General features: G+C 40.1%; 1 protein-coding gene across 1 annotated transcript in view; it reads right to left on the bottom strand.

The window, feature by feature from the left end:
• The window catches only part of CSMD2 (CUB and Sushi multiple domains 2), an 842,922-nt gene that overhangs the window by 41,895 nt on the left and 788,103 nt on the right, over window positions 1-12,924 (bottom strand). Inside the window, exons 50-54 of the mRNA XM_036743760.1 lie at window positions 9,107-9,298; window positions 8,470-8,664; window positions 7,018-7,191; window positions 4,214-4,387; window positions 3,158-3,331 (exon numbers count right to left, since the gene is read on the bottom strand). Coding sequence (XP_036599655.1) covers window positions 3,158-3,331; window positions 4,214-4,387; window positions 7,018-7,191; window positions 8,470-8,664; window positions 9,107-9,298 — 909 coding nt within the window. The remainder of the gene's footprint in view (window positions 1-3,157; window positions 3,332-4,213; window positions 4,388-7,017; window positions 7,192-8,469; window positions 8,665-9,106; window positions 9,299-12,924) is intronic.

The raw sequence follows: 12,924 nt of genomic DNA, 5'->3' as shown, positions 1-12,924 counted from the left end.
CCTGATGTGGAGAGAATCTGAAATACCCTCAATGGATCTGTGAGCTCACAATTGTGAGTACTCCCTATAAGAGTGCAAATTGCAACACCTTCATGATTTCTCATCCCATCCGACTTCTGTCCAAGTAATATGTATGTATGTATATATACATGTATACATATATATGTATATATATGTGTGTGTGTGTACATACACACACACACACACACACACATATATATATATATATATATATGTATGTATGCATCCTCCACAAAGGGTACACTAAACATACTGGGGGCTTTCTTCTATATCTTTAAGGTTACCAGTGCTGCCTGAGATGTCATCTGTTATTCACTATGCTTGCTACCTGACCAACCCACCTCCTTTTCCAGTCAAATAACTTGGGCATGAACCCCCATTAACACGCTAAACACTATTCACAGCCACCCTATGTCCCTTCTTTGCCATTTAGTCAGCTCATCATTTGGTTTCTTTGGTGACTGTGGTATTAAATGGCTCACAGTCACTAGAGCGTCACCCTATATGACTATTAAAAAGATGGGTTTTTGTTTTAGGGAGAAGTTTGGGATCACTGAAAATGAGGTGCAATTTTCTAAATGTAATTCTTCCTCCGCTCTCCTCCTCTTTCCTTCCTCCAGGTCCAGTTCACTGCTCATCTGTACAGTCTGTCCAAGATTTATATGCCTTGAATGATTTGCTCTTTGGAAGATTAAATCCATATCATGATCTGTACAATAAGCATTCTTCATCCACTTTTTTGATAGTATTATTAGTCCAAACTCTCTTCGATAAATATAGATCTCTTTTAGAATATCTTGCAGTATTCTAGGGCTTGAATATAATCAATGCAATGTCAACTGAAATGACTTTGTTCAATGGTCATCTGATGAATATTAAAAAAGATATAAAACAGGGAGATATATGCTTGTGAAAGGGGTTTACCACAGCCATGGAGGCTGTCCAGTATAGAGTTCAGAGGGAAGAGAGATTTCTTATATACAGTGTGATATCCTGAGATCCTCCTATTTATGGTGACAAAGTGAACTGAACATAACTGAAAAAGCCTCGATATCAGTTCTCAGGGAATTTATAGTCCAGTAGGGGAATAAGAGAAGCAGAGATAATTGTCACATACATTAGGTAGAAGATCACTCTGGAAATGTCAATTCTAGTAGGTGGAGGAGAAGAGATTTCATAGAAATGATGGTATCTTCCTAGTCTTGAAAAATGAGTAAGAAGTCAAGATGTGGAGATGGTGTTTGGGGTTAACAAACTAGGTATAGGGAAGAGAGTAAACAGAAACACAGGGCCCGGAAAACATGGAATGTATTTGATGGATAGAAAGTAGTATTCCGGTTCAGCACCTGTAGCCATCACTGGGGGGAGAAACAATTCCCCATCACTATCAGCAGCTGCTGATCAATTGCACAAACAGGCAGATGAGCAGAAGGACATTAGGAGAAGCATCTCCCCATAGAACACCAGTCCTGCTTCTGGCCAAGGCCTCACAATCATCATCTGGGGAGAGAGCACCTATAAAGAAGGGACCAGCCATTCCCACCAACTGCCAGCCAATGACCAGCTACTGGGCAGGCAACACAGCCTGGCTGAAACATTAAGGCACCCTAGAGTAAAACAGGAGGCAGCATGTGGACAGGCAAGTCAAATTACCAGCACCACCTTAACCACCATATCCCCTCAGATCCCGATGGAGACAGAGCAGCACCCTGAACCCAGGAGCTTTGTCCTCAGCCATCCTTCCAGGAAGTAACCCCTGCAGAGATGCACCCTACCAACTTTTCCTGTAGGTGCTATGATCATGTTTACTGAAAACTCAGGAAAAAATGTTCTTGTCACAGAAGTCCTTGGTTCAATGGTTCAACATTAGAAAATGATAGGACTTTATCAGTGAAAATGACATTAATGACATTAATTACTGTCTCCTTTGCTGCTACACTATAAGATGTATAAGACTTTCCGATCTGATTTGTAGCTGCAATCTTCCATATGTGTTGTCTTTCCTACCAGAATGTGAGCTCCTTGAGGGCAGGCGTTTGTTTTACTTTTCTATTTGCAACATCAGCACCTAGCACTGTGCTCTGTATACAGTAAGTGCTTAAGCTATGCTTTAGTCATTCGTTCATTTTGACTGGAACGTGGAGCAAATGAAGAGGCAGTTATGTCAATTACATCTGAAAAGAGCTAGATTTTTCACTATCTTTAATAACATCCCACTGTAAAAAAATAACATCTCCCTGTAGAATCTGGTCTTTATTTGAGCAAGGAAGTGATACATTAGAACAGTGCATTAGGGAAATCAATTTAGCAGCAAGTGTGTTGGGGAGACGACAGTTTAAGAGGCTGACAACAGCAGAAAGAGCCTGAACTAGGGTGTCAACAGTAGAAATTATGAGGGAATGAATGGTTGAGAAATATATTATTGCAGAAACCATATCACAAGACAAAGAAATGTCCCACAATCCTTCCAAAAGATTACTAACAGTAGTTCAATATGAGACCAAAACTGCTAGGAATTAAGAAAGATTGTGACCTCATCCACAGAGGTGCCCCAGACAAGGCTGCTCTTCACAGAGGATGTGGCCAAGTGGGTGGAGCTGGCCCTGGCATCAAGAAGAGGTAGGTTTAAGTTCTGCTTCTGGATTAAGACCACGACACTAGCAGATGTATTGCCCCAGACAAGTTACCCAGTCTCCCATTAGCCCTGGGCAACAATTTAAGGAGGTATGTTACAGGGAAGGTGCTCGCCCACACAGGCAGAGGATGTTCCTCACTTGGAGGTCCCTATCCTGAGGAATCCATAAATTCACAAATCCATAAAAAAATTACCTTTACATAAAAATGGCTCATATTTATACATCACTTTGCAACTTAAAAAGTAAATTTTATACACAATTTGGAACACTTTTTGAAGATTTTTGAGGGGTGGAGTTGTAAGATCAAATATGTATACCAAGATCCTAGGGTTGGCAAAGATATGAAAGATGGCTTGGAGAGGACAGAATTTGAGGTTGTAATGACTTTTCAGGAGGCTAAGATTGTGCTGTCATGGAAGACCTTCTTTGTTCTTGGGCCCCAGAAATCTAAGAGGAGTCACAGATGAAGAAGGATGTGTATACTAGGCAGGACGACTTACTTCTGCAGACAGGCAGTGAGTTGCTCCATTGACCGTTGGCCAGGCACTGGGCTCCTGAAGGTCCCTCTGATACATACCCCTCATTGCAGACAAACTTCACCATGTCATTGAGGTTAAACTGACTACCCTGTGTGATGCCATTGGCTGGATTGCCTGGGTGTCCACAGGTGATAGCTGAAACCAAAATAGAAGAAGAGTGACCATGGCAGCCCAATCTAATGCTGAAAGTCTGATTTGGGCAGCTTGAGTTCTGGGATAGAACAGAACATTGACACAGGAAGTTAAAATGAGGCTCTTTATGTACATATGTGCAAGGGAGGATACAACCCAGAACATGGCTAAGGGCTTCATCTTCCTCTATACCCAAAAGACTACCAAGAACTGGGCTGATGGGTGGTACCTTTTTATAGTCTAGGGAAAAAGTATTAACATGAGCGTCCATATCCCAGGATAGGAGAAAATCAACCATATTCTAATCCCGTGGTTCTAAGTGAGAAGGAATCTTAGTCCATTATCATGGCTACAAGCAAAATTGGTCATTGGACAAAGCCTGTCCTCTGAGAGCTCCCATCCTTCTTTTCAGGGCTCTCTTTCCTCCCTACCCAAGGTGTGTCCCATGTTGGCTCACATATACTATTGTAGTATTCAGGACATGACCTCGTAGGCAGATTTGCACTTTGAAAGTGGATTCTTGGATACTGTAAAACCTTCAACAGCCTCAAGAATGAAGCTATAATGCTGGAATAACAAGTAATGAAAGGAAAAGTATAAAAAGTCTTTAATGCCATTTCTTCTCCTCTTACATCTCATTAAAAAGCAAACTTGCTCCAATCTCCACTCTAAAGTTCCTTAATTTTTTCTATTCAAAACCAAAGGACTAAATCTAATGAATTGGATTGGATTTGAAACAGAGACTCTCTTCTTTAATGTTCCCAAGAGATACGTGTCTTACTCCACTCCACACTCCAAACCATTTTCAAACTCATTATCTTTAAATGCAAACTCTGTCTATCCTTATCTTTCATCACTGCTAGGGAAAGCTATTATCATACTTACGCACACAGAAAGGGGTCTTCCCTGACCAGCGATGGTCCTGCTGGCAGATGCGCACTGACATCCCAATTAGGCGAAAACCAGGGTTGCACTGGTATACCACACTGCCCCGATAGCTGTAGTTCTCACCATTGATTTGTCCATTGACGATCAGCTCGGGGGTCCCGCAGTGGCCAGCTTTGGAGGCCCCAGAGGGAAGGAAGTAATAAAGAACAATTAATCCACATGGGATGAGAGTGCCTAGCAATCCTTGGGAAAAGTATATTCTCTTCCTTTCTTTCAATGTGCGGAGCAGGAAGGGAGGGAGGCTAGAACAGCAAGGAGAGATTCCAATAAACAGCAGCCATGTGGTTACTAACAATGAGAGATTAATCAGCTAAATGTGACCACATGCTATCCAATCAGTTCCAGTCAATAACTACCTTAGGAGAAATCCTGAGATTCCTAGAAGTAGGGGATTCTAAGGTGTTATTTCAACATGCTGGTGACCCTGAGCAAACAACTTGCCCTCTCTTGGCACAAAGGGGAAAATCATCTCTGTTCCCTTTCTGTCTCACAGAGATCCTCTTCCTTATCACAACCACATCTATTGAACATCTGCTAAGTGTAGTGCCCCATATCAGGAGCTGAGTCTTGTGAGAAAAGGTTGTATCTGAACTTAAGCAAATATTAAATTCAAACAAGCACTTACCTTGAAAATAATTGCCTAATAAGAAGTGATTAGACTGAATTCAATCCCAAACCAGTTACATGTGTTTCAACATGGTCTAAATATATATATATATATATATATATATATATATACACACACACACATATAGTGCTTCAAGCTCTTTAAGAGACATAATTCTCTTATGACAGGGTTATTGGTGCTCTTTGGATTAAATAGGACTAATCTGAAGCGAGACCTCCTGTCTATCTAAATAGAGTAACCATTCACCATGCTCGCTTCTATACCACTTGGCTCATATCATTACATTCATGGTCATTAGCAACTCCTTTTCTCTCAGCCTATAAGCTGTGTCTCACTTATTTCCAAATATTACTCTAAAACGCACCTCATTAAGGTAATCTGATCCTATGAATGATCTCTCCTTCACTAGGATGTATACATTTGGCTTTGAATTTTTCAAGGCTCTGTACTTTCCTCTGTGAGTATTCACTCCACCAACACAGATTACAACCCTTTTATAATTTACTAGATGGTCTTCAAGAATTATGGCCAAAATATTCTTCACCCTGTGGTCACCCTGATGATAAGCTTCCCTGTTTCTCTGCTGCTCTAGATAGTTAGGAGCTGCAGCAGAAGAAGTGCTGGTCCTGGAATCAAGAAGACCTGAGTTCAAATCCAGCCTCAGATATTTGCTAGCCATGTGACCCTGGGTAAATCATTTAACCTCTGTTTGCCTCAGTTTCCTCATCTGTGAAATAGGGATAATAATAGCTCTTACCTCCCAAGGGTGTTGTGAGGATCAAATGAAATAATATTTGCAAAGTACTTAGTATAGTGCCTGGCACACTGTATGTACTATATATAAATGCTAGCTATTGCTACTATTGCTATTATTATAATTAGTCCCTACCTGTCCAAGGGAGCTTATTCCCCTGAGACTCTTCTAATCTTGCCAGTCTAGACAGCCCATTTCTTTCCCTAAGACACCCAAAGTACAATTTGGGATTTTCAAGACTTTATTACCCATGACTATGACACACAATGTAAAATACGATAATAAGGAGTATAATAATCTAGATTCAAGATAAACTTAATTTTACAGCAGAGATCCATTTCCAACTACTTTCCATCTAGGCTTGTCCTATCAAAGTGCTGACACTATTATGGCTAGTAAGAAGATCCTGTGTGTATTATTCTGATTGTGCATCTACCATATTCCTGAATCCAGAAAGTTGTGGGAAGAACAGAAGAGCCTGCTCTTTTGTCCTTCCCACAACTTTCTGGAGTTCAGGCTTCCATTTGTCTTTAGGAAATACTAGCAAGAACGGGGAAGGCTAACATCAGCCAAATCCCGTTAACAACATCATATGTGTTCTCTCACCCTGTTGCTGCTGCTGATCTCACATTCATTCCCTTCTCTCTATCTCTCCCAAACCCAGGGAAATGTTCACACAAAGCTCTTCAAAAGAACATTCAAAAGGACTACTCAAAAAGGACATATAAAAAGGACATAACAGTCATGGACAATTCCCATCAATAATAAAGAGAATCACTTCACTGTAGAATCAGTGTACATTAAGCATTCCTCTAGCCTGGAGCACAAATTGTTTGGCAAAGAGCTCCTCTACACCAATAGTGTTAAACTCAAATAGAAACAGATCACTGCAGGGTTAGAAGACCACAAATTAACATTATCTATGTTGTATTGTGTTTTTATTTATTTTGTTAAACAAATTCCCAATTACATTTGAATCTAGTTCATGTAATTTTGCAGGCTGCTCAGGCACTGCTGGCCACTAGTGTGACACCTCTGCTCTACACCCTTGATAGTTATATAGCATTTGGAGATTTGCAAAGCATTTAAAATATATTACCTCATTTGATTTTTACAATAATCATGTGAGATATGGGCTATAGGTCTTATTATCTCTACTCTATGAATGAGGTTAAAGCTCAAGGGGTTAAGTGACTTGCCCACTGTTACACATAGAGCAGCAGGAGAAATGGAATCTGGATCCAGATCTTCTTGACCCCAACTATAGCACTCAATCAACTCTGCTTTGCTGCCCTCAGAAAGAAAATAAAGAGGAAGGAAGGACAGTCCCTTTGCCTTCAGACTGGGGAGATTACTCACCAAGACAACGGACTTCTGAACTACTCCAGAGGCCATTAGCCATACACTCCCGCACCCGTGAGCCCACCAGTGTGTAGCCTGAATTGCAGGAGAAAATAGCTGTTGCACCATAGACAGAGAGTGTCCCAATCCGATGTCCATTTGGGGGTGTTGGGAGGTCTCCACAGGAAATGACTGAAAAAAAAGCCAAAAGAGCTTAAAAAGATGGAATTGTTGAGATGGGGCATAGGAAACTTTCAAGCTGTCAGTGGGCTTGAAAGTCATGGTACTGTGGGAAAACAAAAACAAAACAAAAACCCTAACTTATATTGCTTTACATCCATAAAAGCTAGATTAATTCAGCCTACAGCAATCAGGAAGACCTCATAATATCTTCTCTCACACAGTCCAAATCATTTAATTTTCTACTATCCAAATTACTGCCCCCTTATCAACTCATGTCCTTCAAGCAAAGGAAAGAGACAGGGAGATAATAAATCAGGAGACATCTCTGCTGGTCTTTCCTGCCTCACTGTTCTCTTAGAATGGTGACTAGGAGATCAGGGTGGGGCCCTAATACTTGGGGAATCTATCTTTTATCTTCTTTGTCATTCCCCACAAGGCCTTGGGGGACTTCTACCCATTCTCTCACCGTTCTCTTGGCCACTGATATGGCTGTTAAAATTTCTCCAATGCCCTGTTTGTCTTCACTTTCATATTTACATTAACTCCTTAACTATGTACTTTAACTCTTCTTCTCCATTTTGAGACTGAGGGCTCCGGATATCCTGTCAGTTCCATGGCTGGTAAATTATAATCATCTATTTTTTCTACTCTACTATATTACAGAAATGCTTGTTTTATTTCTTAAATTCAGAATAAAATAAATAAAAAAATTTAGAAGACAGGAAACTAACCCATTATTATGGTATCCCATAGACTACATTCTAAAGTTATGCCTCCTGCTTCTCTGTCTACCACAAAACAACTGAGGCAGCTGTGTACTCACCCATTACTCTCCTCAAAGGGGTTATATTACTTCCTCTCCTTATCCTAGTGGTATATTACATGGATGAGGAAATATACTAAAAAAGGCATTAACTAAAACCAGGAGAGATAATATTCAATAAATAAGATTTCATTTGGAGCCAATAGTCCTTTCCCTAATGCTGAGGGCAGGAAAAATAGCAGCCACAGTCAGTAATGACCTCCTTGATCTCTACCAAGGCAGATTCTTAGTTGCCAGTGGGAGTACAGTGCTGTATTTCCTATTTACCCAACTTGTCTCTACATATTTGTCTGCTTATCTCCCCAATTAGATTTTGAGCTACTTAAGGGCAGGGACTGTCTTTTGCCTCTTTTTGTATCCTCAGCTTCTAGCATGGTATCTGGTGCATACTAGGTGTTTACTAAATGTTTATTGACTAACATCTCTTCCCCTTACTTCCCCCTCAACCCCAACCTCAGGCTTACTCTGACACGTGGGCATCGAATCACCAAGGCTCCACTTGCCATCAGCCTGACAGCGGATGACCCTCTGGCCAGTGTAGTAGTAGCCAGGGTCACAGATCAACATCAGCTCTGCATTGAACTGGTACTGGGTCTCATAGGTCAGGCGCCATCGTCCGTGTTCCACGCTGATGCTGCTGACGTCTGGGCAGCTCACAGCTGTGTAGCCCCAAATAAAAGAGAAAACACAAGGTGTCTGTGCAGTAAAAGATCCTGATTGGGAATTAGGAGGCTAGGTTCCCTTCCCTTTCCTGCCAGGAACTCACTGTGCAGATCTGGAGAAGTGACTTCTCTTTACAGACAGCTTTGGGATCACTCTAGAGGATGGCTCCCTTTCAGCTCCCATATCTTTTTATTAGGAACTCTAGGTTGGTAACCTTCCCATAGATGTGTCCATCTCCAGACCTTTGCTTAGGCTGTTATTTCATCTGGAAGGTTCATTCTGCTTCTCCCTACTATCCTATCTACGTTACTTCCACCATTAACAATGTAGCAATGTAACAATGTAGGAGAGCTTTGCATACTATCCCTACACACCCATCACTTTCTTACTGGATACCTCCCCTGAGTTCTTAGACACTTAAGAGACTTACTCACTCACCCACACACTGCGGGGGGACGTTGTCATTGCTCCACACTCCGGTCTCTAGGCACTCAGCAGTTGCATCTGTGTTAGGTGGCAGGTGCAGGCGAAAACCTTCATTGCAGGTGTACACAGCCTTGGTCCCTACTGTATATTCCTTGCCAAACACAATTCCATTCTTGGGGGACTTAGGAATTCCACAGGAGAGGGCTGGCCAAAAGAGGAAAAGAGAAGCTGCTATGTTGCTGCCAGGTTTAGTCCCTGGGAATGTCCCTGCTTTCCCCTCCCAGATCATACTGGTAAGTCAGGTACGTATCCTCTAGACCAAAGGTGTCAAACGTGCAGCCCATAGGCCACCTGCAGCCCACAACACTCCTTATTGTGACCTGATCCATATTAAAATGTTATTGGGAAATATTAACAAAAGAAATAAAAATATAATCATGCATATATGATGTTAACATGTGGTTTTCTAAGTCAATATGCTGCCGGCAGGAATCCTTATCTACCAGTGAGTGCATTTCCCTTTGAATTTGACACCACTGCTCTAAACTGAAGGGGAGGCAGGGATGTCCTGCTGCCTTTGCATAGAAAGATAGGTAACAAGTGCTACTCTGAGGCCCCACTGGAATTTAGGGGTAACACAGCCTTTGGAGTTCAAAAATAATATTAGGACAAATAAGGCAAAGACCTGCTCAAAAAAAAATCCATTCATTTACTTCAGCATTCAACAGGCATTAAGTGCCTACAGCAGGCAGGAAGAGCACTGTACAAGATATTGAGGAAGACATCAAAATTAAATACAACACAATTCTTATCCTTAAACAACTAGTATGGGGAAAATACACACATAGATACATACAAAGCAAGACATAATAAGTATATAAAAATAGCGCAAAATATTATGCCAGTCTGGGAAAGAAAAGATATGTGTAACTAAAGAAGCAGAGGAGATTAGGCTGCATGGAAAGAAGCAGTATTAAATCTGATCTTGATATATAGGCAAAATTTCAACAGAAGGTGATGAAGGATACAGTCTAGACATAAAGAACAATGTGCATATGATACGGAGGTGGAGAGCTTAAGGCCCCACCTTCTCCCTTGGTCCTTCCTAACAACTTCAATCTGTCCCTCCTCTGAAACTGTGCATTTGATGCTCGGAAAAATCATCACTTATTGTTGCTCTATATTTCCTGCTCTACTCATCATTATGTGTTATATCATTAAGGACCAAATCTCCATGTTCCTCTTTATGAGGTAGTTTCAGAATAAAGTCAGTTCTCTAGCCAACACTTCTTAAATTGTGGGGTTGCAACCCCGTATAGGGTTGCAAAAAATTTGGCAACAGTAAAAGGTTTCTGACTGCACAAATGACCAAAAATTAATTAAAAATCAAATGCATAATGAATCCATTGCATTAAGAACCTTCACAAAGCATGTGCACTTTGCATACTCTCAGGCCACACAATGCCAACAAATAACCAGGGTGGAAATGCGAAAAAGAAGGCAAGTAGAAAAAGTTTAAAATGTCCCGCTCTAGACAAAGCCATTTGGAAGATCCATCCCTACTATTGGTATGGTCAGTTTTTAAAAGTGATTTTCCTCCCATTATATTTTAAATGCTCTGAAAGCAGGTTAACAAAGTATCATTTACTAGAATAGCTATTATGAGAGTTATGTCTCTTTCAGACCCTACCTTCATTTATAGATATAGTTCCATGAAATGTAGTCACTGTAAAGTAAATGTTTCTGATGTGCTAAGCCCTGCCCTGCTTATTCATGTAGGAAAGGAAACAAAGAAAGAGACAGGGAAGTAATGAATGAGGTTCTTGGTTTAGTTTTTTTGGAAGTGTTGTAGACTATTTGCCTCTTCTGTAAAGAAAGCAAGGTCTTCCCAGACCTTCTTCACCAGGGTAGCCATGGTAAGACAACTAGGCAAGAATAGGCAAGGTCACTAAAAATTGTAAAAAGGAGTGATTTAACAATGCTCACTTGTTATTTGGATTCCATAAGTCTGACAATGGGCAACTGTACTTGCATTTCCAAATAAACTAAGGTAAAAGAAGAGTGAAGGGGTCCCTCTGGTCTTTTCCATTTGATGATAACCTATTTGCAGTTCATCTTTGAGTTCTTTATTCATTAGCTCCTTACAGGCATGTCCCTGATATCTGACCAGATCACTCCTATCTTAAAAACACACACACACACACACACACACACACACAGTCTCTCAAGCTAGCATTCCATCTGTGCTCCCTTTCGAAGTCAAATTCCCAGAAAAAAGTTCTCTATACTTGTTGCCCCTTCTTTCATTTCTTACTCCTCTATTCCTTGTTAATCTGCCTTTTAACCTACCTGCTCAATTAAAACTGTACTGTCCAAGGTTACCAAAGATCTTTCTCTTTTTAAAAAATCTGAACTTAATATACCCTCCAAAAAGAGAATTTTCATCAACAGAGCAATTCATATCATCTACTTAAAAATATAAGCAACAAATTCTACATGCTACTTTCAAGACTGTCCTACTGTCTGTCTGTGATTCCTTCATTTCTCTTCTGTGCATTTTAAAAAAAAAAGTTATAATGGTCCCATTTATTAAGGGTTAATCAATACTGCTATTCTCCCTTCCCCCTCCCCCGCCACTACCCCAGTTAATCTAGAGAAAGGGAAGAAAAAAATGTTCATAACAAATAAACATGGTTAAGCAAAACAAACCCAAATAGTGACCATGCCCTAAAAGTATGCCCCTGTACCTTGTTTCTATCACATCTTAATTAGCAGGTAAGTAAAATGTGTCATCATAAGTGTTCTAGAAACATGGATAGTCACTGCCTTGATAAGAGTTCTTTGGTTTTTCAAACTGTTTTTCTTTATACTGTTGTTTTCCTTGTATAAACTGCCCTGGTTCTGCTCACGTCTCTCTGTGCCAATTCCAACTACCCAGATTTCTCTTACATCATCTTTTGTGTTATTTCTTACAGCTAGCACAATAATATCCCATTATATTTTATATTCACACACAGCAGTTTGTTCAGCCAATTCTCTAGCTGTCTAAGAGACAATTTAAAACATTCCTTAGATTCTAATTATTTTCTTTTAATACTCCCTTCAGGGTCAAGAAGCTTGTTTTGTTTTGACTATTTCTTCTCCAGAATCATCTTCCCTTTTAACCCCTATTCCCACATCAAACTTTTCCATGTTGAATCTGATGCATTTATACACCCAACTGGTTTTGCATGCATGTGCGTATTCAAACCTTTTTTGAGACAAAAGTTAATTTCATCTAATACTCACTCTCCCCACCCCTTCATGCCTATTTATTCTTCACATGTTCCTAATTATGAAGAGAGTAAGTTCCACATCCTTCTTCCTCTTTTCCTCACTAGTATATTTCTCTTATAACTCTTTTCTTTCTCTTTTTCAAACCCTTATAACATAGCCATTACATACGCAGCACCTGTGTTTTTTATTTAACTTAACTCCCTTAATAACCTTTGAAGACATTAAAATTCTGAAGTAACACTGCTCTCTTCTCCCCATTAGATTGTTAGCATCATATCATTAATATAGCTCCTTTCAACTGCACACAGTTTAACTTTCTAGGTTTCTCTGGACTCTTGTTTTTGTATTTCAAAATTCTTGTATTTAGTTCTGATCTTTTCATCAGAAATGCTTGTAAGTTCTTTATTCCATTAAAGATCCACTTTTTCCCTATTGGATTATACTTGGCTCTGTGAGGAAAGTTATTCTTGGTTGTAAGCCTATAGTTTTTGGCCTTTTAGAATATTGTATTCTAATATTTTTTCCCATTTTTAGTAGATATTACCACAGTTGAT

The sequence above is a fragment of the Trichosurus vulpecula genome, chromosome 2 (genome assembly GCF_011100635.1).
Source record: "Trichosurus vulpecula isolate mTriVul1 chromosome 2, mTriVul1.pri, whole genome shotgun sequence".
In the NCBI taxonomy this organism is placed as follows: Eukaryota; Metazoa; Chordata; class Mammalia; order Diprotodontia; family Phalangeridae; genus Trichosurus; species Trichosurus vulpecula.
The sequence above is the reverse complement of the archived record's forward strand: the minus strand, read 5'-3'. Positions and strand labels throughout refer to the sequence as shown.